General features: G+C 38.5%; 1 protein-coding gene across 9 annotated transcripts in view; it reads right to left on the bottom strand.

The window, feature by feature from the left end:
- The window catches only part of iqsec1b (IQ motif and Sec7 domain ArfGEF 1b), a 484326-nt gene that overhangs the window by 81016 nt on the left and 379425 nt on the right, over positions 1-23885 (bottom strand). For 8 of the 9 annotated variants that reach the window (XM_072582214.1, XM_072582212.1, XM_072582221.1 and 5 more), the window contains one exon: positions 7398-7680. In XM_072582214.1, coding sequence (XP_072438315.1) covers positions 7398-7680 — 283 coding nt within the window. Of the gene's footprint in view, positions 1-7397; positions 7681-15785; positions 15972-23885 lie in introns of those variants that run through there. The other variant, XM_072582215.1, reaches the window with a different exon arrangement.

A 23885-nucleotide genomic window follows, 5' to 3' on the forward strand; every position in this document is an offset into this window, starting at 1 on the left:
ATGGTTATAATATGTCAGAGGACCAGGTTGAACATAAAAGGTTCTGGGAAAGTGAAAAAGCAAATAAGAGAAGCACAGTTAAGACAATCAACAGTTACAGGAAAAAAGTAGGGGTATCATCCATGATCAAATGTCGGAACAGACTCAAATGGGCCAAATAACCTAATTCCGCTCCTATATCTTACACTCTTATGGAGAATATATGGAAACAGACGCACAATTAACATAATAGGAAATCTAAATGTCTTCAAGAACATATAATAGTCAAAGTGCGGTAACACAAGTGTAACCCATTTTTGTGCAAAAGGGAAATTTATGCATGGAAGCAGGGGCATAACTGTGGTATTTTAAATGAATTGTTTACATTTGAATTTATGAGGGAAGATGATCCTGCCCTGGTCATAGTGGAACAGAAGTAATTCAGACACTTGAATGGCTTAAAATTGACAAGGGGGAGCTCGGAGCTAAAAGAGTGATCCTTAATTTTAAAACAGTGTCTCTCAGTTCTGGACTCAAACAAAAGAGTAAACATCCTTTCAATGTAGACCATGTCAATAGTATTCAAGATATTGTACACTTCAATTAAATTCCTCATTCTTTTAAACTCCAGGAGAAACAAGCCCAGCACTAGATTGGGTTGGGATATCTGGTCAGCATGGATGAGGTGGACCGAAGGGTCTGTTTCTGTCCTGTACATCTCTATGATTCTATGACTCACGTCCAACCAATCCCAATAAGACAAATCACTCATTTCTGGTATCAAAAATCATCAAAAGAACTGCAGATGCTGGAAGTAAGAAACAAAAATAAAAATTGCCGAATACAGCTCAGCAGATCTGTCAGCATCTGTGGAGAGAAAGCAATTAACTTTCGGGTCCAGTGGCCCTTCTTCAGAACGGGTTCGGACACTGGATCCAAAACGTGAACTCCGCTTTCTCTCCACAGATGCTTCCACACCTCCTGAGTGTTTCCAGCAATTTCTGTTTTTGTGTCATTCCAGGTACTAGTCTGGTAAACCTGCTCTGAACCATTCAATATATTTACCTTCTTCCTTCAACGAAAAAACCAACACTACGCTTAGAATTGAGGAAGATTTCTATTAAGTGCAAGAGTAAGTTTCTTTTTCTTTCCAACAGCAGTTGGAATGGGAGGAGCGACAGCAAGGACCAGAGGCCTGATGGGAAGGTAAATTTTGGGAGATATAAAAGGTTTACCTCATGAATAAGCGGAGCGCACACAGAGCAGGAAGGGACACGGGACTGCTGGGCAAATGAAACTTTATATTTGGGTGGTTGCTTTACCTGAAACACTATTCAGAGTCTGTCCCTGTTGCTCAGAAGGGAAGGGGGAAGAGGAGCAGAACATTAGTCATTGGGGACTCCATAGTTAGGGGGGCAGATAGGAGGTTCTGTGGGAATGAAAGCGACTTACGGTCGGTGTGTTGCCTCGAGGTGCCAGGGTTCATGTTGTCTCTGATCATGTTTTTGGGATCCTTGAAGGGAGCAGCCCCAAGTCATGGTCCACATAGGGACCAACGACATAGATAGGAAGAGAGAGATGGGGATTTAAAGCAGAAGTTCAGGGAGCTAGAGTGGAAGCTTAGAGCTAGAACAAAGAGTTGTTATCTGTAGTTTGTTGCCCGTGCTTCATGCTAGCAAGGTGAGGAATAGGGAAACAGAGGAGTTGAACTTGTGGATAGAGAGCTGGTGCAGGAGGAAGGGTTTTGGATTCCTGGATAATTGGGGCTCTTTCTTGGGTAGGTGGGAACCTCTACAAACAGGATGGCGTTCACCCGAACCAGAAGGGTACCAATATCCTGGGGTGGGGGGGGTGGGAGGAATATTTGCTAGTGCTCTTCAGGAGGAGGATGGGAACCGAAATTGTAGTTCAAGTATACGGGAGGATGAGAGTAGTGAAGTCGTAAGTAAGATTTCAAGATCGCAAGAAGGCACCGGCAGGCAAGATGTTGGTTTGAAGTGTGTCTACTTCAATGGCAGGAGCATCCAGAATAAGGTGGGTGAACTTGTAGCATGGGAGGTACCTGGGATTTCAATGTTGTGGCCATTTCAGAGACATGGGTAGAGTAGGAACAGGAATGGTTATTGCAGGTTCCAGGATTTAGATGTTTCAATAGTAACAGAGAAGATGTTAAAAGAAAGGATGGTGTGGCACTGTTAGTCAAGGACAATCTTACAGCTGCAGAAAGGATATTTGAGGACTCATCTACGGAGGTAGTATGCGCTGAGATTCAAAACAGGAAAGGAGAGGTCACTCTGTTGGGAGTTTTCTGCAGGCCTCCGAATAATTCCAGAGAAGTAGAGGATAGGACAGCAAAGATGATCCTCAATAGGAGCGAGAGTGACAGGATAGATGTTATGGGGGACATCAACTTTCCAAATATTGACTGAGAATACTATAGTTCAAGTACTTTAAATGAGTCAGTTTTTGTCCAATATGTGCAGGAGGGTTTTCTGACATAGTATGTAGACAGGTCAACAAGGGGTGAGGCCACATTAGATTTGGTACTGGGTAATGAACCGGCCATGTGTTAGATTTGAAGGTTGGGGAGCACTTTGTTGATAGTGACCACAATTCAGTTATGTTTACTTTAGTGATGGAAAGGGATAGGTATATACCGCAGGGCAAGATTTCTAGCTCGGGGAAAAACAATTACGATGCGATTAGGCAAGATTTAGGATGCAGAGGATGGGGAAGGAAACTGCAAGGGATGGGCAAATTGAAATGTGGAGCTTATTCAAAGACCAGCTACTGTGGGCCCTTTATAAGTATGTACCTGTCAGGCAAGCAGGAAGTGTTGAGCGCGGGAGCCGTGGTTTACTAAGGAAGTGGAATCTCTTGTCAAGACAAAGAAGGCAACTTACGTGAGGATGAGATGTGATGGCTCAATTAGGACACTTGAGAGTTACAAGTTAGCCAGGAAAGACCTAAAGGGAGAACTAAGAGGAGACAGGAGAGGATGTGAGAGGTCATTGGTGGATAGGATCAAGGAAAACCCTAAAGGCTTTTTATAGCTATATCAGGAATAAAAGAATGACTAGAGTAGGATTAGGACCAATCGAGCATAGTAGTGGGAAGTTGTGCTTGGAGTCAGAGGAGATAGGGGAAGTGCTAAATGAATATTTTTCCTCATATTCACATTAGAAAAAGACAATGTGGTTGAGGAGAATACTGAGATACAGGCTACTAGACTAGGTGGGATTGAGGTTCATAAGGTGGTGATGTTAGCAATTCCAGAGTGTAAAAATAGATGTCTCCTGGGCCAATGGGATTTATCCTAGGATTCTCTGGGAAACCAGGGGTGAGATTGCTGAGCCTTTGGCTTCGATCTTTATGTCACCATGGTCTACAGAAACAGTGCCAGGAGGAGGATAGCAAATGTTGCCTCTTGTTCAAGAAGGGGAATAGAGACAACCCTGGAAGTTATAGACCTGTGAGCCTTACTTTGGTTGTGGGTAAAGTGCTGGAAAAGGTTATAAGAGATAGGATTTATAATCATCCCTGGAAAGAAATAAGTTGTTTAACGATAGTCAACATAGGATTTTGTGAAGAGTAAGTCATGCCTCTCAAATCTTAGAGTTCTTTGAGAAGGTGACCAAATAGGTGGATGAGGGTAAAGCAGTGTATGGTCTATATGGATTTCAGTAAGGCATTTGATAAGGTTTTCCGCGGTAGGCTATTGCACAAAATAGAGGCTTGGGATTGTGGGTGATTCAGAAATTGGCTAGCTGAGAAAAGGCAGATGGTGGTGGTTGATGGGAAATATTCATCCTGGAATTCAGTTACTAGTGGGGTACTGCATGGATCTGTTTTTAGGCTACTGTTGTTTGTCATTTTTATAAGTGACCTGGATGAAGACGTAAAAGGTTGATAGAGTTGTGGATAGTGACGAAGAATGTTGTGGGTTACACAGAGACGTAGATAAGCTGCTGAGCTGGGCTGAGATTTGGCAAATGGAGTTTAATGTGGAAAAGTGTGAGGTGATTCACTTGTGGAAGGAGTAACAGGAATGTAGAGTACAAGGCTAATGGTAAGATTCTTGGTAGTGTAGTGTAGATATCAGCGAGATCTCGGTGTCCAGGTATATAGATTCGTGAAAGTTGCCACCCAGGTTGATAGGGTTATTAAAACGACATAGTGTTTTAGCTTTTATTGGTAAAGGGACTGAGTTTCAGAACCATAAAATCATGCTGCAGCTGTACAAAACTCTGATGAGGCTACATTTGGAGTATTGCGATAAGTTCTAGTCACCACATTATAGGAAAGATGTCGAAGCTTTGGAAAGGGTTCAGAGGAGATTTACTAGGATGTTGCCTGGCATGGACGGTCTAACGAGGAAAGTCTGAGGGACTTGAGGCTGTTTTCGTTAGAGAGAAGGTTGACAGGTGATTTAATTGAGACATATAAAATAGTAAAGAGAGTTAGATAGTGTGGACAATGAGAGCCTTTTTCCTTGGATGGCGATGGCTAACATGAGGAGACACAGCTTTAAATTGAGGGGTGATAGATATAGGACAGATGTCAGAGATAGTTTCTTTTTTCAGAGCGCAGTCGGGGCATGGAGTGCATTGTCTGCAACAATAGACTTACCAACTTTCAGGGCATTTAAATGGTCATCGGATAGGCATATGGACGAGAACAGTATAGGTTAGATGGGCTTCAGATTGGTTCCACACAGCGAGAGCTGAAGGGCCTGTACTATGCTGTAATGTTCTATGTTCTATGTTCTATGCTATTACCAGTTAATAATAACTATTACTTATCTGGAGAGTTAAGTAACTTTTCATGGAAAAATGAATGATTTTTTTTATTCATCTTGGCTATTTGGTTTACTTGAAACCATTCCTCTTCCCCACACTTCTCAACTTCTCCAGCTTATGGAGACAATCTTGTTCTTTTCTTCCTCAATAACCCTAGTTCATGGTCATTATTTTTCTACCCCTCATGAAAATGATTAGATTACAAAATGAAAAGATGCAAAGTTGATGCAAAGCAACAACACAGAAAAACAGCGACACAAAGCTAAATGGGTGGCCTTAATAAAATGAATTAGCTCTGGTACAGTAGAGACATTCCTGAGATGTAAAAAGGAACAGCATGAGACACTAGGGCTCCTTGGATGACTAATAATTATACAGTTGAAATGAGAATCAAAAAGGAGAAAGTCAGAAGTTACACGACCTATTATAGTCAAACAGGTTAATTGAAAATCACAACCTTTCAAAGTGCTGCTTCTTCATCACTTCACCTGACAAAGCAGCAATGCTCCAAAAGCTTGTGATTTCCAATAAATCTGTTGGACTACAACCTAGTATCATGTGACTTCTGACTTTGTCCACCCCAGTCCAACACTAGCATCTCCACATCATGCTACTCAAAAATGAGACACAAAATCGCAAGGGTGAAGATATAGAAAGGAGGAGGTCAAATAATAAATGTCAGAATATATTAACATCTAAATATAAAAGTGAATCTAAATGTCCTTCAAAAGGCAAATAGTGAAGTACTCAAAGATTGACCAATATTGTGAAAATATAGGTCGATGACATAATATCAAGGGACAGCTTAAGAAAAAAAAGCAGAAGTTAAAGTTAAAGAAGTGTTCAAGTCAAGATGATTTGAGATAAGTGTAGAAATCACCGAGGATTACCTGTTGTAGATTGCAGAGGCAAAGGCAATAAAAAAAGAAATATCTCAGAGGTGGGATTGTGTTGGATGGAATAGCAGGAACAAAGGATTTTGAGGAGGAGAAATGGATGAACTAAGGAAAAGTGCTCATGAAAAGATGATAAATGTGAGGTGCTGCATTTTGGGAAAGCAAATCTTAGCAGGACTCATACACATAATGGCAAGATCCTAGGGAATGTTGCTGAACAAAGAGACCTTGGAATGCAGGTACATAGCTCTTTGAAAGTGGAGTCGCAGGTAGATAGGATAGTGAAGGCGGCGTTTGGTATGCTTTCCTTTATTGGTCAGAGTATTGAGTACAGGAGTTGAGAGGTCATGTTGCAGCTGTACAGGACATTGGTTAGGCCACTGTTGGAATATTGCATGCAGTTCTGGTCTCCTTTCTGAACGGAAAGATGTTGTGAAATTTGAAAGGGTTCAGAAAAGATTTACAAGGATGTTGCCAGGTTTGGAAGATTTGAGCTATAGGGAGAGGCTGAACAGGTTGGGGCTGTTTTCCCTGGAGCGTCAGAGGCTGAGGGGTGACCTTATAGAGGTTTACAAAATTATGAGGGGTATGGATAGGGTAAATAGATCAAGTCTTTTCCATTCGGACGGGGAGTCCAGAACTAGAGGGCATAGGTTTAGGGCGAGAGGAGAAAGATATAAAAGCGACCTAAGTGGCAACCTTTTCACGCAGAGGATGGTACGTGTATGGAATGAGCTGCCAGAGGAAGTGGTGGAGGCTGGTACAATTGCAACATTTAAGAGGCATTGGATGGGTATATGAATAGGAAGGGTTTGGAGGGATATGGGCCGGGTGCTGGCAGGTGGGACTAGATTGGGTTGGGATATCTGGTCGGCATGGACGGGTTGGACCGAAGGGTCTGTTTCCATGCTGTGACTCTATGACTCTATGATATCAAAAGAGAAGGGACCATGAGATAATCTGGTAATAATGGCTACACCATCATCACCACAATGCTTTGTGCAGGACAGATAGAAGAAAATATCATTTCAAGTGATTCCAGTAAGGGATAAAGTTGCTATTTATGAGAACACTGGAATAGGGGTCTGCCATTCAGTTCAGAGGGTGTTCTGGCTTCATCTGCATTGACATTCCATCTACCTAATACATTTTTACCATCAAATAGAGATTTGAAATTTTCAACTGACCTAGGCTCAACAGCATTTTAGCTACCTTTATGTGGCAAAATGCTTCTTTATATCATCCCAAATTTAAGGTCATCACCTATGTTCTCTATCCTCTTTATTTGCTCCAGCAAATCCTTTCATCAGCTTAAACACCTGAATTACATCTCCCTTTAATCTTCTACCCGTTAAGGGAATGTGTGTTTACACTAATGTCAGGATTTCCAAAACAATGGTCTGCAATAATGCTGTGGATAGCAAGGGCTTATTTTGCTTGTGTACAGATGTTCTGAGGGGATTTTTGGAGGCAGGAGACCATTGTTCTCCAGTAAATGTTTTAGGTTTACTGGTGACAGTTACAATCAGAAATAAAAGAACTCTTTTAAGACAAAAAGAATAATGTGATTTCAAAGTAGCAACTTGTCTCCTTCCATACACTTACTTGTTGCATGATATTCACCTTGCTATATTATAACTTTCTATAAACTCATAATTGATCAATTTGACTTACACATTGGCATATATGCAGACAGAAAAGCAACATGTTACATGATCATTACCTGTTTATCCTGCAGATCTGAGGAGAGCTCATAGCTTTCTGACAGAGACCTGGAGCGCTTGATTGCGTCTTCCTCTGCTTGCTTTCGTAGTATGGAGGTGGAATGTTGAAGCTTGGGCCGCCTAGGACGCTGATGACCAGGTGAGGCAGGGAATGATACCAAAGAGGAACCATCAAATTGATCAGGACTGGCAATAGCACTATGAGTTATTGGACCCTGGCTATAGTTTGAAGGGCTGTCAAGAGAGGTGCCCGTCTCACTTCCTGGAGCATCACCCTCCACACTAGAAGAAAGGAAAATAATTCAGATCAGCAACAGATAGATAATGGCTTGTAACCATTTACAGATCTAAATGTTTGACAAAAACAATGGCATGTACTGAAGTAAACAGAAGTGTCCAAAGATAGTTAATACAAATTCACATGCACCAGTAAGCTATTAAATATAGTTCAAAGTACACATTACACATTGTTTGCAAGGTAGCCAACTGAATTGAGGCAGTCATTTCAGTTGGATAGTTTGGTGGAATCTGTAAATTCAGTGTAAACCAAACTCATTTTGCTGAAAGAAAATTTAAAATGAACCACTTCCCTGCCTTCATAATGATCCAACATTCTTTCCTTAATCGACAGTGATCAACAAAGTTTAAAAATATACAACTACCTTCACATTTGCAGCATTCTTCATTAATAATCTTTGAAAAATAATTTAAAAGATCATATTAGATGATTGGATGTAATCATTGCAACCATTTTTGACAAGTGAAACAATCCTGTGAAAGACAGGAAATGCTGAACTCATCCTGCATGCACATTTCTTCCATTGCTTCTCTGACCTTTGGAGCAATGGCAAAGCATTTATCTTTTACGGTATGCATGAGCGCTTCCAGAATACAGTTCAACCAGATAGGAGACACAATTCAGGTCTACCATTAAAAAATTGAATGCATTGTGATTCAAACATATCCTAAGTAAATTTATAAAACTAAAAAGCAAAGTGAAAATGAGCAAATGCAAGTCAGGTAAAGCATTCTACATCATCATTACTTTGTTAAAGAATATAGGTTGATAGCTATTCTACAGGAAAAACAAATTTCAGTTACAGAAGTGTACTTAATATTTTGTAACTTGTATTTCAACAGCTTCAAAAAGGAGCAATGTTAAGATCTGCAGCCTTTATGAATAATGACAGATGTACTTCTAAATCCTCACTTAAATGGTGACTATCATTTCAAAGAATTCTCCAGCAGAAACTCTAACTACAAAACAAAATAAAAGCAATATTTTTATTGACTTAAGAAACTACACAATTCAAAGTTCTTGAAGTGTTCATACCAAAAGTTAAGCAATAGCAATTCCTATACTAACCTACATACAGCAGTACAAAAGTTTCTATCAGTAAAGCATAATTTGAATTTAAAATGATCTCCCATGGCATTGTTCAACTTTGGCTCAGAAACTGGAGGGGAGTTTTGATATTTAGCACTGTCCCATACAGACTATGAAAAGAGCTTTTAATGCATTGCTTAACCATACATTCCAGATTGTGCTTAAACTCATTTGTTCTTCAATCCCAAATTTATCCAAAAAAGTTTCCCTTTTTGTCTCAGTTACTTACACGATCACGAAATATTTTAGTTTTCCACATTACACTGCATCTGCAATAAGTGCTAAAATCTACAGTAAATATCCTAATTCTGACCTGTTGTGAACAGCAGACTAACTCTGCAGTGCAAATACTTTAATTCAAAACTTTTTTTTGCTTCAACTATTTGGGTCTTAGGGAAATGTTCTACACGGCTGTCATTCGCTGTTCTGGATATTGTTTGTTACAGGAGGAGTGGATGCAAATGTAAACAGAAAGAAAATCTACCATTTTATCTTAAATTTGTGGGAAGAACACAAGTAGTACATTATATTGGGAGTTCTAAGCATTTTGAAGTGTTCTAGGCAGTGTACATGAAGGTAACACCCAAAGTATTTTAATCCTATTCAGTGCAAGAGCTTGTACCCAAAGTCACATTCTGATTAGAATCCTAAATTATTTCATTCATAATGAATAAACCATGGACTTGCTTAGTCATTTAATACAAGAGATCAATTATTCAGTACAGAGTTGACAAGCTTTTCATTGCACATCAAGAATTCAGATCAGCTGTTTCATATAGTCTCAAGTTTTTAAAATACAATTTGGGAAAGTGGGGTGGCAGAGGCAGTGGGGTCTGGAGTGGAGAAAAAGGACAAAATGTAGAGAAAGAGGTGAACCACTGAACAGTAATTTTCAGATAAAGTTTCATATTTACAGATATGAGCCAGAGTTACCAAAAACCTGTCACGTAATAGAATAATTTCCTTCACTTTAGATTAAATCTATCAATTCAAAATAAGGACCACGATCTAAATCTGATTTTGTTAGATACAAAAAAAATCGTACTTTCTTAACAAATCATATCAACTCAAATCAGTCAAATAGAAGTTTTGTTTGCCATTGAGAAATTGCAGACTATATTTAAACAGGCCGCAGTCACATGACTTTGGCCAGGATTGATACTAAACGGCTGGCAGTCACATAAACAGGGAAACAAAAAAAAATGTTTGTTTGAAAAAAACACTAAGGAATTTTAAACAGCTTTGAAGGATGTTTCTTCACTATTTATTCTTATGCAATAAGAACTCTTCCTCCAACAGATGCATGACAATGGCACAGATGTTTTGTTACTGCACCAGCAACCTCGAGGCCCAAACCAGTAAATCCAAAGTTCAAGATCAGCCTTGGGACATTCAATGTCAATATTTTACAAAGCTTGAGAATGAAGCTTTGGCTTCAATAAAAATAATAACAATCAGCGTTGAAGCCCAAATGGATCATTAATGTCCTTCAAGGCAAAAACCCTGTATTTGGAGAGTAATTCCATTCCAATGTAATTGTGTTTTACCTGCCCTCTGAAACTTTTTCTCCCATTCTCATTTCTGTGGGTTGAGCCATGGGTCTCCACAGGATCATCCACACTTATGAGCAAAGTGTGGCAGTGGTTTGCCATTTCCTTCTACAAGATGGCTAACCAGGAAAGTCTCTCTCTCTCTTACTCACTGCCATCTGGCATGTTGGAAGAATTTACAGGCTAATAATGAATTTGTTTGGTCACATTACAAACACACCTTCCATTTCCAACAAGCCCTGGCATCAGACTCATGTCGAGAATGTCTAGTCCAGAGGTCGGGACATTACTATAACATTCCACTTTGAAGCTACAGGTGTATTGGAACTTCTCACAGAACTTCAAGATTGCCCAAAATGATTTGTTCAGGACAACTTTAGATCAGTAATAAACCTCAGCTTTTCCAATAAAACCTACACTTGGGAAATGAAGGAATATAAATGAACTGGCATCTAATCAGACTACAGACTACATCAGTGGTTCGAGCACTCTGAATGCATAGACTCGGCATAGGAATATGCCCCTGAAAGTCCCATATTACCAAAGAAAATTCATGCTTGGGATTGGCCGCAGGGTGGTGGCGTCGGCGGTGATTTGGAGGCCGGGACTGGAGTTGGAAGCAGTGGAATGAAAGTCAGTGCTGCGGGGCTGACTCACTCATTGCAGATGGGGGAGGCTGCAGTGGGGGAGACCAGAACTACTTGAGTGACAGGGGCTGCACTGAAGGCCTGAGGATGATGTGGGAGGTGCAACAGATGGGGAGCCCTGCTGGGATGATGGGTGGCTGGGTGAAAAGGGTGACAGGTGGTGATATACATTTGCCCTTAAATGCTTGTCATTTGGCTTTTAATCTTTCCAACACTGGGAACAGTTCACTTTACATTTTAAAAAGTTGAAATAACTTATGAGCTTTGTGATACCTTTGTTACAGACTCCTCTTATTTATGGTTAATTTTCTATCCAACAGGATAGTGTTCACTGGGAAAGCTGTAAACCACTCCCACCAAAATTTCCTTCACATTTCTTATTTAATTCTTATCTACATTCATGTTGTTTCCACTTCCGGCTGTTCTAAGCCAGAACTTGCTTCACGACTATTTGTATGACATTCTTCATCAACTTTCACTCCCTTCAAAACTGACACAGTAGCACTATCTACAAGCATTGCAATAAATGACCAAGGCTCTTTAGGCAACATCTTCTAAACTGCAACTTCTACCACCTCAAAGGACAAGGGCAACACCTAGAAATCCCCTCCAATCCACACATTCTGATTTGGAACAAAATTGCCATTCCTTCACCGTCACTGGGTCAAAATCATGGAACACTCTGCAAAGGTACTGTGAGTGTACCTACAACTGAAGAACTGCAGCGGTTCAAGACACTTCATCACCTCCTTCCCCAGGTAATTAGTGATAGATAAGAAATGCTGGCCGAGGAAACAATATTCATGTCCTGTGTATGAAGGAAATAATGTTCATACATTTAGGTAAAGCATCTCCGATTTCAACTTATCATTTTTTCCAGTTAAACCTTATCCAACATTGTATCATTACTGTTAAAGTTCTTGCCCTTTCAGTTTACTCCAAATCATTCCACCCTTCCGTGGATCTGGCCTTTCCAGTGTAGATTTATATGCTTCCATCGCTTGAATCTTCCTCACAGCATACTTTTATTTTTTTAAAAATCTTCTCCATGCAACTTTAGTATTACACTGGAAGTTTATTCATTGAAATAAATGCAGATCCTTCAAACAAAATGCAATTTTCAAGAGTTGGTAAACAGGGCTTCATTTTAGCACTTCAGCAAATATTCTGGATGTAAAGAAACATGAGCTACACAAATCCTTCTAATCTTTTCTACCTAGTGCACTAGGTACCATCGATCGCAGATATTTATTTGACATGTCCAGTCAAAATAATTTCTCCCCAACACTTCAGACTTTAAAAAATGGCACAGTTACATTGAATCTGCGATACTAAGAATTGTTCTATTGAGTTCCATAATTGGCAGGACTTGGAATTAATGTCCCCAAGCAATGTCAGAATGAGTACTCAAGAAATCAAATGATCACTGTTAATGCATTCTGTTCCGAAGTTAATATATTTATTTTTACATTTATTTCCTTTTCCCAATTTCATCCTTCACTTGTTTGCAGGTATCAATGTTTAACAATCCCCTCATACTTTACCCATACATTGGAAATCAGTAATTATCTCAGTAAAGTCAATCGTATTCTTAGGTCATATCCATGTATGGCCATGGAAGTTGGCATTGAGAGTGAATTGAAATAGGGACATGGGAAACAGGCCAGAAGAAAAGTTAGTCTGTTGAAGCAGACCAAATCCTTTCATTGCAGAGATTAAGTTAGCATAGGACACAGATTCCTTCCAGTTTACATTACTCAATTTAATCTCCAGATAATGCATTAATCCATTCGTACGTTACAGAATATTTTCAATAGATAAACCAACAATTTAGAAAAATATCCTACTGGGTAATGGCAAAAGCTCTAAACACAAAACAACCTGAGTTACTTCACTTAGTGGCAACAAAATTGCATTAGTCCTTTTTTCCACCCCTACCCCCCACCATAATGGTATTAGTCATCCAAATTCTGTACCATTTCTTGTGAGTGAGATTAGACCTGATCAATCAGTGTATACATTGTGCAATGGAGGGGACACGCTTTAGTTGTCATTCTCTATTTGAACAGCTTTTTGGATTTCCTAGACTTACACAGTCCATAAACAAACAAGGTCATTTGAACATCCAGAAATGGTAAATACTTTTGACAATCAGTTCCCAAGGAACGAAGCATGGTTTGACTGTAAAATGTCACTGACTCCTAAAAATAGGACTTGTTTAAAATCATTTGCATGCTTTGTTGTAAAGATAATTGGCAAAAAATGAAAAATCCAAAATGTTGACTTAAGACAGGAAGTAAAGTATGAAGTTCTTAGTTCCTAGTTTCATGCACTACAATCAAAACAGGAATAATGGAGCAAATTCCAGAGCAATAGGAACAAATACTCCAATTGCTAAAAATAAAAAACGCAATCTCACCTGCTGAACCTGTGGGCTTGCCTAAACATGCTGCAGATTAGCTCTTGATTTAACTAGGTGTAAATGATACTATACTTGATAATCCATAAAGCCAGTCAAATCTGTGTCTGAGATTGTTACAAAACGGAAAGCCTTTGGAATGCATTCTGAAATTTAAAATGCCAACCTGCCACAGATTCTGTTAAAAATGAGTGCAAGAACGCATCCACTTAAGCAATTGTGAAAAGATTGATCTTTCCCACAGCTGAGACAAGTGAATACAATACAGTATTTGTTCTAATGTCATTTCTTGCTGCTTCTTTCTTTGAAAGCCTGAGTCTTCAGCTGTTCAGAACTACCAATCAGAATGGAGTGCGACATAGGATGACATAGCCTGCAGATAAAATCCAGTCTTTTTTTAAAAAAAGTGTTTATGCTTCATGGGAACTCAAGCACATCCTGCAATTTCACTGCTGTTTCTCTTATCATGAGTTTCATTATCTGCTTGATTCATTTTACCTTCCGAACACACACACACACACACACAATAATAGCTAAAAAAAGGAAAGCCTCTGCAGTAATAGCATTTTACTCAAAGTGAATGCAGACAAATGCTTAAACAGTTCAAATATGCAAGGAATTTCAAAAGCATTTCTGACAAGATAAAATTGACATCCCGATGTCAACACTATCATTGAATTTGGATTGCCTTTGCATCTGAATATTGAGCTCATTTGATTCCTCACATACACAAACAGTCCAGTATTTCTCTCAAGTGTTAACTTGAGCTCCATTTTTCCTGTAGTCCTCAAGCAGTAGAGCACTGATATATTGTATGACAGATTATTATATTATAAATCTCTGAATGACAGAAACGTGTTGCAATAATCTACATTCTGATATTTACATAAAGTGTACATTATCATTGATCCTCATTAACAAATATCGTTGCTGTTTGTGTTACAACACAAGCCCCCATATTTCTCTTTAGCATGAGATAAACATACACGTGATTAGGAGGATGATCCTGCTTGACCATTCAGTTATAAATGATCAAAAGTGAAATTCAAACCTGAAGGAAAAATTTGTGGTAGAAACACAAGGGAAAACCTGGAAGTGAACTGAAGGCTTCAGTACAGCACTTTTCCTGAAGCAATTCATAGAAAAGGCGGGATTGTGTTTCTCTGCATATGTGGAATTTAGCATCATGAATGAAGATTCTGTCCAACAAGGAAAATTCAAATTTATAGCAATAAAAACAAAACCAATGCTGCTTTTTAAAAAAAAAACGCCTGAAGCAAACACTTGTACAACTGTACAGAAAGTCAAATTCAGGGACTTTACAAAAAATCAAATTACACTGGAACACAGAGGACCACAAAAAGCAGAACTAATCACATCTAATGAAGCAAACAACTTTGTCCACTATTAAGGAGTAAGATGCAACCACTATATAACTGCTATCTCCACAGATTACCAGGTGCATAGCAATCTCATTGCTAAACTGATGAAAGTAGACCATTAAACAGTGAACATTGGAGTGTGATCTCTGAAAGAGCAAAATCATCCAGCTTCCACCAACCCAGAAGATAATTTTAGAACCTTAATCTGATAAGCATTTCACCATATCTGAACATAATCATGCTTTCCTGAATTGGAAGCATTTATAGGGCTTTGTTTGATTATGAACCCAAGAGCACCTTCATAAAATCTGCAAATCAAATATACCACAAATCAGAAAATGCTTTAATTGAGAAATCCCCTAGGTGCCTTAAATGCAATTTATGCATAATTAGCATAGACTGAAAAGGTCTTAGAAGCCACTACTCGTCTTATGGAGCTTTACAGACATAAATACAAAGTCTCATTATAATATGATGTGAGTATTTCTAAAGACTATTTTTTGATGCAAAATGTCAATATAGAAATAGTGCACAGATAAATCTTAAAGTATGCATGATCAGTGCTTCTTTGTTAGCTCTACTACTTGACTTCTTACTGATAATAATATGGGTTGTGGATATTGCCATATTTGCTTCAAGTACGTACTGACAAGTTGAAAATTATCCATTGCATAAAATGTTCCAATACAGCTTTCCCCACCTATTTCCAGGAAGCACAGACAGCAAATTTTTTACAAAGCTAACAATTTTTTTTACATTCAATTGTGTTTCAGTTACCATTTCTAACCAAAAATTAAGCAATATCTAACTTGAACCTGGCTGCAAAAATATGTATGATTACATGTATTTTTAAAATTGAAATTGTATGCACTTTTTAAACAATAAAACATCCATTTACAAATCTTCTTCAGAAAAAGTACAGCTTTTTAATGAATTCAAGTTTTCCTAATCATTTCAATCCTAATTTGAGGATTTGTTAATATCATGAAGTAAAATGCTTACCTACTATCCAATTCAAGCTCCAGGAAAGACTGTGTTCTCTCAGATGTACAATGTAAACACCACATGGTTATAACAGTCAGTATAAGTGGGTACCCCATGGTGTTAACAAAACCTCAGTTTGGCTAAACATTGTAACACACAATAATGGTGCAACATGGCACGTATGGAGAAATTGCATGAATGCTCCAACAGAACTCAGGAGATTTGAGCAGCTCAGGATACAATCTTGTTTCAGCATCAGAATGAAATTCAACAGGACTTAGAGAAGGAAATGACTGGTCTGCTTGGGAGTGGTTGATTGATCGAGTTAATCAACGTGATTTGTTAAAAGCTTTTCCCAGGGAGGTATTTGCCACGAGAAGGCAATGCTGTAATCATATTTGATGCAGATTGTCAGTGCAAACAGCAATACAACTGGGAGACGGTCCATGTGATGTTGTGTAGGCAGCTCTATTAATAGATGTTTTCAGACAGATAAATGTTGAACTCTGTCTTTACCAATTTATTGATACTGATCAGCTCTGCAACTGAAGTTGCCTGCATTTGAGAGAGATTCATCTCCTTATTGATGAGGCTTATTAACTCTTTCAAGAATGTATACACTGAAGTTGCAGTCACATATCTGAAGATATATATTATTTAATCTCATATTAATACTTCAATCTAACAATAAATTTAAAAGGAAATTATGTAAATAGTGAAAAAAATCAAACCAATGGATCTTTAATGGGTCAAGGTCTTCATGATGAATGCATATTCAATATTACAGAGAAGGAAGTGCTGGATATCTTGAAACGCATAAAGGTGGATAAATCCCCAGAACCTGATCAGGTGTACTCTAGAACTCTCTGGGAAGCTAGAGAAGTGATTGCTGGGCCTCTTGCTGAGATATTTGTATCATCAATAGTCACAAGTGAGGAGCCAGAAGACTGGAGATTGGCTAACGTGGTGCCACTATTTAAGAATGGTAAGGACAAACCAGGGAACTATAGGTCAGTGAGCCCGACAGTGATGGGCAAGTTGTTGGAGCGAATCCTGAGGGACTGGATTTACATGTATTTGGGAAGGCAAGGTCTGAATAGGAATAGTCAACATGGCTTTGTGCTTGGGAAATCATGTCTCACAAACTTGATTGAGCTTTTTGAAGAAGTAACAAAGAGGATCGATGAGGGCAGAACGGTAGATGTGATCTATATGGACTTCAGTAAGGCGTTCGACAAGGTTCCCCTTGGCAGACTGATTAGCAACGTTAGATCTCATGGAATACAGGGAGAACTAGCCATTTGGATACAGAACTGGCTCAAAGTTGGAAGACAGAGGGTGGTGGTAGAGGGTTGTTTTTCCAGACTGGAGGCCTGTGACCAGTGGAGTGCCACAAGGATCGGTGCTAGGTCCTCTACCTTTTGTCATTTATATAAATGATTTGGATGTGAGCATAAGAGGTATGGTTAGTAAGTTTGCAGATGACACCAAAATTGGAGGTGTGGTAGACAGTGAAGAGGGTTACCTCAGATTACAACAGGATCTTGATCAGAGGGGCCAATGGGCTGAGAAATGGCAGATGGAGTTTAATTCAGAAAAATGCAAGGTGCTGCATTTTGGGAAAGCAAATCTTAGCAGGACCTATATACTTAATGGTAAGTTCCTAAGGAGTGTTGCTGAACAAAGAGACCATGGAGTGCAGGTTCACAACTCCTTGAAAGTGGAGTCGCAGGTATATAGGATAGTGAAGGCAGCGTTTGGTATGCATTCCTTTATTGGTCAGAGTATTGAGTACAGGAGTTGGGAGGTCACGTTGCAGCTGTACAGGACATTGGTTCGACTGCTGTTGGAATATTGCATGCAATTCTGGTCTTCTTCCTATTGGAAAGATGTTGTGAAACTTGAAAGGGTTCAGAAAAGATCTACAAGGATGTTGCCAGGGTTGGAGGAGTTGAGCTATGAGGAGAGGCTGAACAGGCTGAGGTTGTTTTCCCTGGAGCGTCGGAGCTGAGGGGTGACCTTATAGAGGTTTACAAAATTATGAGGGGCATGGATAGGATAAATAGACAAAAGTCTTTTCCCTGGGGTCAGGGAGTCCAGAGCTGGAGGGCATAGGTTTAGGGTGAGAGGGGAGAGGGGAAAGATATAAAAGAGACCTAAGGGGCAACTTTTCACACAGAGGGTGGTACGTGAATGGAATGAACTGGTGGAGGCTGGTAAAATTGCAACATTTAAAAGGCATTTGGATGGGTATATAAATAGGAAGGGTTTGGAGGGATCTGGGCCAGGTGCTAGAGGGTGGGACGAGACTGGGTTGGGATATTTGGTTGGCATGGGTGAAGTCTCTATACCACAACATTGTTACAATTAGGTGTTGAAAGATTTTTAACCAATTCACTTTTTGACAATTTGTTAGATTGCTTATATATATTTTTCAGATATTATGGATTGAATGGTCTCATTTTGAGTTCCAACATTCTGATTTGATGAAGCTGGTGCACCTTTTAAATTAAGCTTTGAAAAAACCTTTAGTACTATATTGGCATCCAGAGGTATTGGAGCATTGTTCAAATATTAATCTCTTGATGCATAGTACTATTGTTCCTACTTCTGGATGAGGACTCCCACCTGCTCCAGGTGTGTCATAATAATATGTCTGAATGGGTTAATTTAAATGTTCTCTAACTCAAGCATTTTTAAGAGTAACCAAGTGATAAAGAAAATAAGGTAGTCACTTTAAGCCTGTTATAACCAGGTGTTTTTGGTCACCCCGCTGACTGAAATAATGCAACAGCCCATTATGTTTAGGTCTCCATGATAATGAGGAAGCAAGCATCTGCAGAATCCCTACTTGTTTTGATGCATTTCATTTGAAGCGCATACACTTCTTGTAGAAACAGCAAGCAATACTCCATTAATTATTGGCTTGTAACATTACACAAGATTGATTTCAAAGAATTCTGGGATTCCTGGAATCCTTCACCACTTAAGACATCAACATACCAATTCAACCTCATTCTTGAACATTTAACACCAATATGAATCCAATTTGAACTATTCACCTCCTCTCCAAGTAATTCGGTGGCGACAGACAACTGAAGAGGATAGGTTGAGTACTCAATTCTAGACAGTGGGTTCTAGGAGCCTCTCAACAGCATGAATAGGGTACAACTCTAAATTTGTTATAGAAATTTCAGAACTATAACTGATCCAGTTAAGATAGTTAAAAGCTAGCTAATACAGTAACTCACCACACTGCTTTCTGCTGTGGTTGAGCGAGATAAAAAACTTGAAAACAGGCAGACTGAGAATAGTGGACATTTCTAGTCACAATACTACAAAAGTAATTGTTAAGATTCAGGAAAAAAAAATGCAAAATTTATTTATAAAGTTGACACCAAAACAGCATGCAGGACTGGAGCTCTTTTCTATACAGAGAGAACATAGAAGCCTAGCCATTGACGCTTACATTCAATTTACAAATTAAGAAAGAATGTGACTTGATCACAATATTCAAAATTATAGCTATGTTTTAATAGGACAGGTGCAGAGTAGAGGTTTCTGCTTTTTTGTAGCAGGTGTTTCCAAACCGAGATGCCATAATAATGTGATTGCACAATAAATCCATTAGCTAACTCAGGAAAATCTGCATCAAATGATGAGAATGTAGATCTCTCTATTATGACAAACAGCACAGCATTTAAGGGAAAGCTAGATAATAGCAGGAGGGTGAAGGATTAGAAAAGAAAAGCTTGATGTAAATTGGCACTCGAGTGAAGATTCAGATCATACATCTCGTAAATTATTAATTTTGACAATCTAATTTTCTGGTCAATTGCTCTGCAACAACAATTTAACATTCTGCAAATGCACTTTTTTTATTTTTAAAAGGCATGGAATTCATGAAAAAAAATACTTTGCATCAAGAGTTAAAAAAGAATCAATGCAACTTCTTATAACTCCATCATGCTCAATTATAGTGATGGTAATAAATAAACAAACCAAAAGAACTTGGATGCTGGAAATCAGAAACAAAAAACAAACTGCTGCAAAAACTCAGCAGGTCTGGCAGGATGTTTGTGGAGAGTAAGCCGAGGTAACATTTTGGGTTCAGTGACCCATATTCAGAACTGAACACGTATACAGGAGCCTAGACAAGTGATCTTATTGCAACATACTGGATTCTTAAGCGACTTAACAGAGTAAACACAGAGCACGTTTCCCTCCATGGGGGAGAACAGGACCATAGGGCATAGTCCCAGAATAAAAATATGCTGATTTAAGACTAAGATGAGGAGAAATTTCTTTGCTTAGAGGGTTGAAGGTCTTTGAAACTCCTTGCTACAGTGAGCTGTGGGGAAGCATCCTTGCGCGTATTTAAGGCTGAGATAGATAGATCCTTGATCAGTAGGTGAATCAGGGGTTATGGAGAAGGGCAGGAAAAGTAAAAGGGCAGAAATAGGATCCGATTAAATGGCGGAGCAGGTTCAAGTTGCTGAACAGCTTGCTCCTGTGTCGATTTCATACAAAGTACAAAAGGCAGTCAGTTGTGGTTATTGGAGGGCAGACATCTCAGCTCCAGGACAAGGCTGCAAGAGTTTCTCAGCAAGTGAACATGGTCCAACCATTGCTTCATCAATGTCCTTTCATCATCATCAGAAGGGTTGTTTGCTAATGGTTACACAATTTTCAGCAGCAACCACAACTCCTCAGACATTGAAGCAATCCATGTTGAACTGCAACAACTGGGCCAATATCCAGGTTTGAATGGGCAGGAGGCAAGTAAACTTATTTTTCCACACATGCCAGGTAATGACTATCTCTAGCAAGGGATAATCTATCCATTACTCCTTGACATTCAATGGCATTACCACCACTGGATCACGAAGCCTCAACATCCTGGAAGTAATAATTGATCAGAAAACAAACTGGACTAGCACATAGTTTCAGCCTGCTTTCCAACATAGAATTTAAGATACTGCAGTGAAGAATGCTTATTTTAGTATGAAAGTTAAAATCAACAGCAAAAAGGTTTCTTACAGACTTAAAACTAACATCAGAAGTCAATATATAACTATGTAGTTCTCCTGTTGGACAAAAAAATAACTTTAAACAATAAAGAGTGATCTGTTAAACTACAGCAGCTCATCTGTGAGCAGTGGTCAGTTGGTTCCACTATTTTGTCTCCTTCAATTAGGTACCAGAGCCGGTGTGACATAATTTCTACTGATTTGGGGCAAGCGTTTCAGACTGGAACCTCCTACTACAGGCCTTCATAGCTTAAAAGGTCCAGACACACACACTGAACAAAACTTTTTAAAGAGGCTACGACTTGGAGGCCACAACAGTGAAAAATAAAATAGAAGCAAAAGAAAGAATAAAAAAGGTCAGAACAGTGAATCAAGCCAAGAAAGGAACAAACGAGGCTTGCAACCCAAAAGCCATATAACGTCAACCAAAACAAAAATGAAAGGGAGGCATTTGACTATGGATTGGGAAGTGAGTGACATCTTCATCAAACTACAGCTACTTAAGCAACATGAGAAGTTTTATTTCACAGGTCTTAAGAGAAAGTTTCAAAATATTACTTGCCATCAGCAAGTGGGGCTTTCACCATATGAACGCATCCAGTCCTTTTCAGGTCAACGAAGGTCCAGGCAAGACCTGGAGAGTACTTCAGGACTAGGTAAGATACAAATCAACTTCTGGGTTGACAGACACCAACATGTTGTTTAGACAGAAACCCTAAGAGTCTACTGACAACTTAGTCATCAGGTGCCACAGCGAGAGGCATGAGCGTGATTTATTTCATGAAGAACTTGAGGCTAATCAGATTGGTAACCACTGTGATCAAAGCTCACCAAAAATATCTTCTCACCATGGAAAATGGGTCATGCCATTGATGCCCTGCTTCAAGATGGACACCAGCACAATGCCACTGTGTCAGATTAACCTCAATTGCTTGCTTTGGGTGCAGACAACGCTGTGGTCAAAGTGCACCAAACCAGCAAGATGCTGGGGAAAAGGTTCTGTTGGAAAGAAATAGTACGATAGAAAGGAATTTAAACTGGAACAAGGAAAAGGTATGTATGGCAAAGCAATGGTCTGGAGCAAAGGCCAAGTATAAAAAGAGATAACAGTAATAAACACACAAAACTTAAAGGTGGTTACCGTAGGAACATTACACATAAAACAGGAACAATGAAAAATTACATACTGAACTTCGTTTGCAATGAAGAGTACTAAAAAGACAGAACTGAAAACAACTGGATTAAAGAATCAGATATCACTGGGATAACATACATAATTGCAGCTATGATTGCCAATATAATATTGTATACAAGCTATTTAAAAGGAATATTTAACATACAAGATACAATTTAAAAACATAACTGCAATCGTCAGGGATGACAACTGCTCACAAAAAGATTTCTTTCTGACCCATTGCATGGAAGGAAGCACTAACAGGAAGTGATACAGAGTAATAAGGGAAGCAAACCTCACATCTAACTGTAACAATAAAGTATAAATTAGTTAATTGAAAGTGATGTGGTTTCATACAAGTAGTAAAGGAATAGAATGGAGAAAACTATGCAGGATGGGGAACTAAGCAAGGGGAAACAAGAAAATACTTGCTAAGGAGGTAGGACAACACAAATTGAAAGAGAGATCAAGAGTGTTTTAGAGAAATATATTTCATTAAAAATAACTAAGCAGGAATGAGATCTTGTGGACAAAAGGAAGAATAAAATGATAATATTGAACAAAAGGAACATTAAGGAAACAATAATAATGAACAAGTCAAACAGCAGTAGGGGAGCTATCGCTAACTTCATGACCAATATTGTGCCTTCAATTATCTTATCAAAAGAGATTGTCTTGTCATTACTACTTTGCTTTTAAGTAGCTTTTAGTGTGCAAATTGATTCTCATGTTTTCCACATTACAATGATAAATTGACAGTGTATTTCATTAGCTATAAAATACTTTATGATATCCATCAATCAGAGAGGGCACTATATAACTCCAAATTTTTCCTTACCTTTTAAAAAAAATTCAATGTATTGAACTGCTTTTGGCAGAGACAATTCCACATACTAACCACTGAAGTGATTATTATTTCCAAACCACTCAAATCAATGATTTGTAATTAGCTGAGATCCACAAAACATGTGCTGTCAAATTAGTATCCTCTTTGCAACAGTAATTATTTGAACATAGGACTTCTAGTAATTCTTTTGAATAGAATCAAAACTTTTTACCCTAGGAAAAGATACATAAAGTTGCTGTGTGTTAAAAGTCTTAGAGTTATAAATATATATTTTGTCAAGAGTCTGGCCTTACGATTTTTTATATTCAAAGTTTTCTCCAGAGTTGAAAAGACAAGGTTACTTAATGGGACTGTTATTCGAGTAATCAATGCTAGTTCCTTGAAGTTTGTTGGTACATTTTCAGCATTGATCATCGAAGAAAACAGCTTTCAAACTTCCAATCTTATTCCAATGCATTACTAAGAAATAAAATAAAAATCACAGAAATTGCTATTAAGATGAAAACAAAACAAAATTTTGCAAGCTAAGATTTTGTGCCCAAAGCAATTTCAAAAACACTTCACTAGCAAGAAAAGAAAATCAGATGGCAACCCAAGTTGGAATTTGTAATTGCAGATGGCAGCCAAAGAACAAAAAAGTGGCCGATATACCATTAATAAATAAATGCTCCAAAATGCACATAACCATTCTCAAAACAAATTTAGACATTTAACATTTCACTGTTGCATACTGATCAACTGAAGAGTAAACATCACAACAGCACATGTGGCTACTGACGAAATTTCATTAACACAATTATTTACTAAGTGTTTGACATCTTATATCTTAAAATATTTTATAAACATAGGAGAGCTTTAAACAAATTAAAAGCAAACCAGTCTCTTCAATTTCACCACTCTTGTATTCTGTATTACGCTTGACTCATAACTTCTGGTAGTTTCTCTTTACTTCTTGAACAATGGAGAGAAGTGACTTGTTAGCAGCTTTGAAGTAAAGTGGAACAAAACCCCTGGACCAACTACAATTAGACCTTTGATTTTATAATATAATGAATGGACAACGATAG

Source organism: Chiloscyllium punctatum, chromosome 12 (genome assembly GCF_047496795.1).
Source record: "Chiloscyllium punctatum isolate Juve2018m chromosome 12, sChiPun1.3, whole genome shotgun sequence".
Lineage (NCBI taxonomy): Eukaryota > Metazoa > Chordata > Chondrichthyes > Orectolobiformes > Hemiscylliidae > Chiloscyllium > Chiloscyllium punctatum.